Below are 10,040 nucleotides of genomic sequence, written 5' to 3'. Positions count from 1 at the left end.
AGAGTCAAGGTCTCACTTTGTTGCCTAGGCTGGAGTGCAGTAGCATGATAATGGCTCACTGTAGTCTCGAACTCCTGGGTTCAAGCAATCTTCTTGCCTCGGCCTCCTGAGTAGCTGGTACTTCAGGTGTGTGCCACCACGCTTGGCTAATATTTTTATTTTTGTAGAGACAGGGTCTCACTATATTGCCCAAGCTGGTCTTGAACTCCTGGCCTCAAGTAATCCTTCCCCCTCAGCCTCCCAAAGTGCTGGGATTACAGGATGAACCACTGCTCCTGGCCTCATTTTTGTTGGTTTTTTTTTTTTTTTTTTCCTTTTTCTTCTTTCCACATTCTTAGAGTGAGGCATCCTATTACACTTTTTAAAAAATCTAGAAATCTGACAGATTGGCAAAAGTTTAAAATTAATTTTATTTAATTTGTTTGCATAAATACTCACTCTGCATCAGGCCTTTTCTAGGGTAGTATACTAATCTTGCCCTGTCTGCTGGGTCCTAATAGCCCTCTGTGTCTCAGGGTTCTTAAAAGAAGAGAAACAGAAGCCAAATATTCCAAGGTTTTACAAATCAGTTATTATGAGATCGAGCCCAAGCACTGAAGAGATATGGGCGGGATAGAGGTGAAGTGAAGGAGGTGGTATCTGAGAAAAAGAGAGTCTACATATGTTTTCATTAATTCCAGGGGAGAGGGCTGTAAGCAGAACTCCTTTTTCCCCTGTCTTTTTATTTTGAAACATTTTGCCACATTCATGCACCATCTCCCACCCACTCTATACATGTTTTTGTTGACCATTTTTTTCAAAACTAAATGAAGTCCTTCTGTCTTGCTCAGTTGCATAGTAAAAGCTCCAGGTATAAAATTCAAACATGCTTGTAAAATAAAACTGTGTCCTATTTTTTTTTAACTAATAGCAAATAAAACTAAGGAAAAGCCCCTTACTTAGGTACAACTAGACCTTGTGATATGAAGGGAAAATGAGCACAGTTCATTAATGAGCAAATTGTCTTTCTCCCACTTAGGCAGTCGGTACTTATGAGTTGCCAGATCATGCCTCTGAGCCACCATCCCTGTATGCCTTCATCTGATTTGAATCACCTCCTGTTTGTGAATAAATTTGTCTGTTCCTCTCCTCTCTCTCAAAATAGCAGTGCTGAAAGCACTTCCATAGCTCACTCATTTGAACATATTAGCCATGGTTTTCTTCCTTGCTTATAGTTTTACTTTCTCTCTAAGATTGCCTTCTACTACATGCTTATGAAAGCCTTCCTTATCCCCTTATCATTTGCTAAATTAATGTGATTTTTTTCTTCTGTTGAATGCCTTTTTCCTCCTCTCTTTACTGAACCATTAAATTATTGAGTGTATTCTGTAAAGTTTCTCTCACCCCCACTTTAATTTTATGTGCCACATTTTTTCCCTTCTGAAACTATATTGCTTTCCACATTTGGATTTTAAAATTTTTCTTTTTAAGGAGATTGTATTTTTAATTATATTTGGCCTAGTTCCCCATTGTCAGTGCTTGTACCATAAGAGAAGTCCCTAGGATAATAGTCATGGTTTCTTCTCATCTTATTAGCTTATTATTCTCCTTGCCCACCCCCTACCCCTGGCAGCTTCTCACCCTCGCTAATGCTCCTGGAAGCTACTAAGAAGTTTAAGTGGCCTATGTGAAAATATGTCAGTGTCCCAATTTAGCATATATATGTAACATTTACAATTTATACCCCTGCCTACATCCCAGAGGGATGTGAGGTGGCTTATGATAAAGAAAAAAACCCACATGTCCAACAGTACTGTTAAAAATAGTCAGAAAAGGAAATCAGAAACCACTTAAAGGAATCTGTAACACAATGTACTTATCAAACATAGGAAGAAAATTTCTATAAAAAGTGAAAGAAGAACATAACCTTTTAATTATGTAACAACTTTGCTATTCTAGATTAGTAGTGAAAGAAGATTGTAATTGTGGTCTGAAAATATTTTTATATGGTAACAAAATTATATTCTCACTCTTCCCCTCTAGAAATTTTTGTTCTAAAATAGAGAACTGAAGGGGTTTTTGTTAGTGTTCAATTACCATTGTTAACCTCTTTAGTCTGATTCCCCATTCAAATTCACCGCTAACAGCTACCATTTATTGATCACCTGCCATGTACCAGACATTCAGCCAGGGACTGGATATGTGTTATTTCATTTAGTTTTCATCATTAGGCTGTGAAATAGATGGTATTATTCTGTATTAGAGATGAGGAGGGAACAGAGTCTAAGTATGTAATTAGATCAAAGTCACATAGATAGTAATTGGTAGAGTGAGGGTTTGAATCCAGGTTTTACTGAATACAAAGTCCATTCCCTTATCATTAATCTGTGAGGCTTCTTGTTAAAAAATGTGTTGGAGGCCAGGAGTGGTAGCTCATGCCTGTAATCCTAGCATTTGGGGTGGCCAAAATGGCTGGATCACTTGAGGTCAGGAGTTCAAGACCAGACTGGCCAACATGGTGAAACTCTGTCTCTACTAAAGATACAAAAATTAGCTTGGTGTGATATGCACGCCTGTAGTCCCAGCTACGCAGGAGGCTGAGGCAGGAGAATCGCTTGAACCCGGGAGGCAGAGGTTGCAGTGAGCCGAGATCGCACCACTGCATTCCACCCTGGATGACAGAGCTAGACTCCATCTCAAAAAAAAAAAAAAAAGACGTGTTGGAAAGGTTAGCTATTAAACCTCTTAATACTCACCTCCTTTTCCAGTTTCTACTCAGCACAGGGCTTTCTAATTTGGAGTTCAAAGATACGCTTAAAATGGTATGCAGATTCATACTGTAAATATGAAATATGTACGCAGAGGATTAAATTTTTTTTCTCACATGTCTCAGTATTGGGTTGAAGTTCTGAGGTGGAATTGATTACCCTACAGTGTCCTTGGAGGAGTCAGGAGATGGGGAGAGGGGCAAAGGGTGAGTGTGCATGAATAAGTACTGACCAGCTGTGTCTAACCCTAATGCTAACAGTTTGATGCTTCTTGGAGGCAGAAGGAGACTAACATGTATTGAGATATGCACTTTACATGTAACATGTGTTATCTCATGTGATTTTCACAACAACTTTTGTGGTGTCGTTTTTAACCTTAATTTATAGGTGGCAAACTGAGGCATAGAATTAAGCAAGTTTTTTCAAGGTCACCTGAGATTAAAGGTCACCCAAGAAGAAAATTGAGTCATCAGTATTCCATTGATCAACACAGGCTTTCTGACCCCAAAGCCCACCATCTTTCCCTTATAGCATGTTCTCATTCCTAATAATAGTATCTAACAGCTATAATAGCTAAGACTTTATTGAGCTCTTACTATGTGCCAGGCAGGTTTTTTTTACCACTTTACTGGATTATATCATTTAATCCTTACAGCAGCCCAATGAGCTACATACACTCATTATCTCAATTTTACAGATGAGTAAATTGAGACAGAAAGTTGAAGTTAGTGAGTAGCAAATTACGGATAGTCTCTACTCTGTCTACTTTTTTACAAGGTATAGTTTTCAAGAAGTTTCTACTGACTGTAGCTATGCTCTTTATTCTTTCCTCATAGCTCCCTTACCTGCACAATGAAAGTACAGGGGTTATTTAGAAAAGAGTTTGTTTGCTTTTTTAGGTAAGTATATTTAAAGGGGAAATACTTTTCTCTGAGGAATTGTATGTGATTACGGTATTTTCCACTGTAGGCCTTAGATCTAGCAGGGCTATTTAGATAAGTACTACTCATGATACTTGGCTGTGATTAATTAAATAATGATAGTCTCTGCCTTCTTAGCCACTTTACTGAAGATAATAAAAACTTAACCTTTTAATGACCAGGTTGTAAGAATAGTTGTTAACCTCAGTCTTTCCTCCAATACAATCAATTTATCAGTAGTGATTCACTTCCTCTTCTTTTGGCTAATAGCTTGCTGTCAAGCGCAGGCTTTTATTGCTTTGTTTTTGTCAGTGCATACTTGACTTAGCAAGCATGATGTGCTTCTGAAGTATCTACCATTTGCCTTTAGTACTGTGATGAAGCATATTCCCATGAAATGAAGTGACCTTTGCAGTATACAAAGCGAGCGCCTTACTCCCCTCATCTTCAGTATTAAGAACATAAGAACATGGCACTGCTTCATGATGTAATTCTTTGACTTGTATATAGCTTTATTGCAGGAAGGAAACAGAAGTGTGTGTGTACTGAAGTGATAGTAATTCAAAACCCACGTTCCTGTTTTTTTCTGAATTTGTTTCTTTCATCCTTTGCTGATGTTCACTTAACGGAACCCCTTTACAACCAAATGAAACTAAAGAATGAGGGAAGCTGGGTTTGATTCTATTTTCTGATCTTTACTAGCTTTGATGGCCTTGGATAACTTGTTTAATGTCTCTAGGCCTCAGTTTCTTCATCGTGAGGATTAGAGATAATGTACAACAAGCACCTATTGAGAGTACACAGACTGGCACAGAGCAGATGTTCTATGTTGAGAAGCTGCTGTTATTACTATTATTATTATTATAAAATTCAAAGATGATCTCATGATGTAAAGGTTGGGATTTGTTTTGTTATGATAGTAAATAGTGTTTCCCTATGGACTTCTTTGTACTGCTTATGTGCAATCCAAGGAAAACAGCAGAATAGTGTTTGCAATAAGGAAAGATAGCTCTTTGTTCCCTTCAGCAGACAAAAGACGCTCATTATCGTATCAACTAGTGACTGTTGGCTATTGAAATGGTTTATTTGTATGTTTTTTTTTTTCTGTTTCTTTCCTAGGGATTTATTTGTGGCTTTTCAATAGCAACAGGTGCAGCAGCAAGACTAGTGTCAGGATACGACAGCTATGGAAATATCTGTGGGCAGAAAAATACAAAGTTGGAAGGAATACCAAACAGTGGCATGGACCATACCCAGCGGAAGTGAGTAGACTGTTGCTGAATGATGAACACATGGAAACTTTGAAAGGGGCACAGAGAAAATCCTGCTATTCCTACTGTTTGAAAGATAATATCTTACCAAATATTATTTTTATGTGACTTCTGTTGGTGTGTTTGATTTTTTTCCACAAAAACAACAATCATTCTTGTTTTTGGTCTACAAATACATTCTTCAGGAAACAGAATTAGCTACCTTGTTAAAATGGCTACCTTTACCCATGTTAATGTTAATGGATAAAGGCTTGATTTGAAAAGGTTATTCTTTTACTCTTTTTTTTCCCATTAGCCTTTAAGTTGTACACTAAGTTTTAACCCTGTAATATTTTCCCCTAAGATTATACTTAATGGGAGACAGAGGGATGAGAATTTTGAAATATTAACATTATAAAAAACATTTTATGTTGTATCATTTATAAGTACACATCAGTTTCCAATTTTATAAAAGATACATTTTCCTTGTCAAACTTTAACATTTGCTTTAGGTTCTCAATATTCATCTTTTAGATTTCATGAAATTTCTGACTTAATTGATTTTTTCTTCAAAAGAGCTATTATTTTGCTTTTAATATCTATGGAGAAAATAGATTTAATCTAGCATGTTTTATGTACGATGCTAATATATTTGTACAGACTATATATTTATGCCCCATGAAACCTTATTAGTCATTTTAAATATCTAACTTGTTCTTCAGAATTAACAAAACTAATTTTAAAGTAGTAGGCTAACTAATCCTGTTAATGCGCTTTAAAGGAAAAGGCTAAGCAGGTAACATTTTTAAGGTTATAGGTCTATTATAAAGCATTTTCCAGGAAGGTAATATGTAACAACTGTCTTTGTTATTATATAAATCTGTCGGTTAAATCTGGGCCCCTAGTGGGAAGTATGATTAATTTGATAATGTGACAAACCTGAAGAAATCCATATAGTTAATTTCTCAGCATTATTCCTCCCATTAATGAAGACAAGATAATGCAGTTTAAACAAAATTTTAAATAACAACGAGTAGTTGTATAGCATGCCAAAGTCAACTAGCATATGATACCGCCCTGTGAAGTAGGTGTAACAGAGGCTTGGAAGATTGAAGTAATTTTCCCAAAGTCACATGGCTGGTAGGCGGTAGAATATCCAGCCCAGAAATTGAGTTTTTCTCTTGATAGGCACCTGCATCCATTGAGAGAAGTGAAAATTGGACTCTTAGCAATTTGAAGGATTGTTACATTTATTCTTTATGATTGCTTCATGGCAAATTTTATAATGTATGTTATTTCTTGTAACAAGACTACCCATATCCTTTTTGTTTATTTATTTTTATTTTGAAATAACTTTAGACTCATAGAAGTTACAAAAATAGTGCAGAGTTCTGCAGTATTTTTTTTTTTTTTTTTTGTAGATAGCGTCTACTTTTGAGATGGAGTCTCACTCTCTTGCCCAGGCTGGAGTGCAGTTGCACAATTTTGGCTCACTGCAACCTCTGCTGCCTGGGTTCAAGTGATTCTCCTGCCTCAGCCTCTGGAGTAGCTAGGATTACAGGCACCTGCCACCGTGTCTGGCTAATTTTTGTATTTTTACTAGAGATGGGGTTTCACCATGTTGGCCAGACTGGACTTGAACTCCTGACCTCGTGATCCACCTGCTTCAGCCTCCCAACATGCAGGGATTGATTAGTCGTGAGCCACTGCGCTCAGTCTATTTAATTCTTTAATGCTGCTGACATGTATCAAATACAAAATATTACAATTTAGATAATTGAGAAGAGGAAAAGGGATCTACTCCCTCAGGTCTTCTACTTACATGGGATTGGAATCATTTTTATGGATCCTTTCATAGCTTGCCATGACTCCAAGTACATTCTCACCATAAAGTGTAAATGCCACTCTTTATATTTAACCTTGTGGTGATTCATCTGTTCAGTGGAGCAGATTGCAAATCCTAGAATTATTCTAGGTACATTTGGCCTCTTCCAAGAGAGGCTACTTATTATTCTGAAAAAGTGGTCACTGTTTCCTGAATGCTTAGCATAGTCAAGAGCCATTCACATAGAGGGAAAATAGTTTCCCAAGTGTAACTGTTCTTTAATTCATGTACAAATGCTTACAATTTATTTTTGATTTCTACTTCATCTTCTCTTACAGTATGACCTTTTTAGTGCTAACCTACTTAAATATTTCTGTCTATAAATGTTTTTTTAAGAAAATGAACAGGGTTTTTTTTTTTTTTTTTTTTTTTTTTTTTTTTTTTTTTTTTTTTTTTTTTTTTTTTTTTTTTTTTTTTTTACCTTTCTCAGATAAGTCTATGATATTTTGATTTGAAAAAAGACAGGAAAGCAGCAGTCTTTGTCTTTGCCACCTTTATTCCATCCTCATCTTCCTCCGGAAGATGCATTAGTTTCCTTCCTTTACACTTATTTCCTCGTACTTTTTTGCTTCCTTATGAATTGTAGGCCCTTCTGTAGCTATACAGTATTTTTACACCTGTTTTGTCTGCTAGTACCTCAGCCTGACCTCGATCACTTTCCCCCATTCCTTACTGTCAGCCCCTACTACAGTAGCTGGTCTTACTAGGACCTTTATACATATTTGTTGAAAAAGTCAACAAATCAGTCCTCTAAAATGTCAACTATAACTCTTTCTTACCTTCATGAATATTGTTTCTTCTATCAGAAAAAAAAATTCCTCCCAATTTTCACGTGGCAAAACTCTACTCATCCTTCAGCTCTCAGCATAAATGTCACTTCCCAGAGAGGCCTTTTTATTCTCACAGTTTAAATCTGATATTCAAAAGTACTCTCATTGTATCCTGTAGTATATGTAATTATATACTTATTTTTTGATTATTTGTTAAATGTGTATCCTAAGTGCCATGAGAGAAGAAGTGAGATATATTTGATTTGTGTCTCAGATCCTAGCTCACTTCCTAGAGCATAGTAGACACTCATTTAAATCTTATTGAATGGGTAAATCAGTTTATTCCCTTAGAACATATTTTAAGAAGTAAATTAGTGAGTCTGAGGATTTGAATATTTTAAAATTATTAATGCATATTGCTGAATGGCTTTCCATAAAGACCGTTCCATTTATATTCCCACCAACAGTGTCTGAGATTACTTTATCTTTGCTAGTATTGTTAGTTTTTATTATTTACTAATTCGTTAGGCCAGAACATGGTGTTTTATAGTTTTAATTTGCATGTCTTTGATTATTAATGAGTGTGAACCTTTTTTCCCCATGTTTGTTAGCCTCTCATGAAGACTGTTGTGCTAGCATATCTATTCTTGGTCATCTTATCTCTAATCTGCTCTATCCTTTATACTTGATAAGATTAAGTTCTTTAAAATAGGGCTCTTATGTTGTCATTTCCCTCCTCAAGAGCCTTTCCTTTGGTGGTGGTGTCTGTAGCATCAAAGAAGAGCCTCTCAGCCCTGCCCTTTCAGACCTCTTGTGATCTGGACCTGTTTCACCTATTCAGTCTCCTCCCACTGTTCCTCAGTGTGATGTTCTTATTGTCCGAGACATTCAATTGATTCTTACCTCTTTGCTGTTCCTTCTACCTGTCTGCCAGTCTGAATTCTTGAAACACTTAAGACACGTCTCATAACTAACCCCTGTATGAAATGTTTCAAAACTAACCTTATCCATAGTGAACTTTCCTTTCCTTTACCTGAAATTTCCTATATTTACTTGTTATTCTACTGCCTTTAGTTTACGCTCTAATTATATTTTGTGTTTCTCATTTGTCTGTATTAATTGGCAGTTGCTAGGTAACAGTATTACTATAAACTTAGTAGCTTAAAACAAGACACATTTGTGATCCCTTTCGGTGGGTCAGAAATCTGGATGTGGCTTACCTGGGTCTTCAGCCACAGAGTCTCTTACAAGCTGCCCTTAAGTTGCTGGTCAGGGCTGGGATTTCATCAGAGGCTCAGTGAGGGGAGGTTCCCCTTCCAAGCTCTTGTGGTTGTTGGCAGCATAGTTCCTTGAGGATTGTTGGACTGAGGGCCTTTGTTCCTTGCTGGCTGCCATTTTTTTTGGTGGTGGGGATGAGGGTGGTAGTAATATATTTTGAACTCTAATTAGGATTCCAAAAACATACTTTTTCTGCCACATTCTAGATTGTCTTCAGCCTTTAGGTCTATAATATGTAAGTAGCCTTAGAGTGTATATGTCAATTTTAGATAGAAAATTGTCATTATTCTTATTATTACTATTGGAGGCAGAATTTCACTCTGTCACCCAGACTGGAGTGCAGTGGCACAATCTCAGTTCACTGCAACCTCCACCTCCTGGGTTCAAGCGATTCTCCTGCCTCAGCCTCCCATGTAGCTGGGACCACAAGCATGCGCCATTACACCTGGCTAAATTTTTTTGTATTTTTAGTAGACATTGGGTTTTGCCATGTTGCCCAGGCGGGTCTCAAACCCCTGAGCTCAGGCAATCTGCCCAGCCCAGCCCCCAAAGTGCCAGGATTACAGGCATGAGCCACCGCACCCAGCCTTATTACTATTATTATTATTATTATTATTATTCCCAGAGAGGAAGCTCCCTATCTTCCATATCTATTTGGACAGAGCAGAGATTGTCCTATTTAGTTGTAAGATACCTGAATAAGTGAGTGTGTGGACTGAGCTGGGACAAAAGGTCTCACTTTGTTGACCTTTGGGGAGAAGATTGGGGTGAGGGCACAGGTGTTGTGCTTCTACTAAAGATGTTCCCATGTGTTGGGTGCCTGAGATGGGAGAAGATATGGCAAAGTGGCGGTAGCTCTTAGTAAGCGTAGGTTATCATTGTAAAGTTGGGCAACAGTAAGTAAGGAACTGCTGTTAATCTTTCTGACATAAGGATTATATCATTATTAGAACTTTTTCCTCATTCTGCAAACAGTCCTAACACAGCTTAGTGTCAGCTTTCCTTGTTACTCCAAGAAGTTTTCCCAGTGTGTCTCACACGTCAATATAGATTCTTCCATAGAGGTTCTAAAGATATATTTTTGTACAAATCTAATTTTCTTTTTTATCTTTTTGTCTTTCTTCCAAGGAGGTCATTTAAAGTCCCAATCACTGATAAAGTCTTCATTGCCCTAAAATGCCTCTCAAATT

At 37.1% G+C, this 10,040-nt stretch overlaps 1 protein-coding gene across 5 annotated transcripts in view; it reads left to right on the top strand.

Moving 5' to 3' along the window:
• SLC44A1 (solute carrier family 44 member 1) overlaps positions 1-10,040 on the top strand; it is a 184,704-nt gene that overhangs the window by 59,092 nt on the left and 115,572 nt on the right. For 4 of the 5 annotated variants that reach the window (XM_017527757.1, XM_017527756.1, XM_037738225.1 and 1 more), the window contains exon 3: positions 4,787-4,929. The exons of the other annotated variant lie outside the window; for it this stretch is intronic. In XM_017527757.1, coding sequence (XP_017383246.1) covers positions 4,787-4,929 — 143 coding nt within the window. The remainder of the gene's footprint in view (positions 1-4,786; positions 4,930-10,040) is intronic. 5 annotated transcript variants of the gene reach the window in all.

This window comes from Cebus imitator, unplaced genomic scaffold (genome assembly GCF_001604975.1).
Source record: "Cebus imitator isolate Cc_AM_T3 unplaced genomic scaffold, Cebus_imitator-1.0 Scaffold51, whole genome shotgun sequence".
NCBI lineage: Eukaryota > Metazoa > Chordata > Mammalia > Primates > Cebidae > Cebus > Cebus imitator.
The sequence above is the reverse complement of the archived record's forward strand: the minus strand, read 5'-3'. Positions and strand labels throughout refer to the sequence as shown.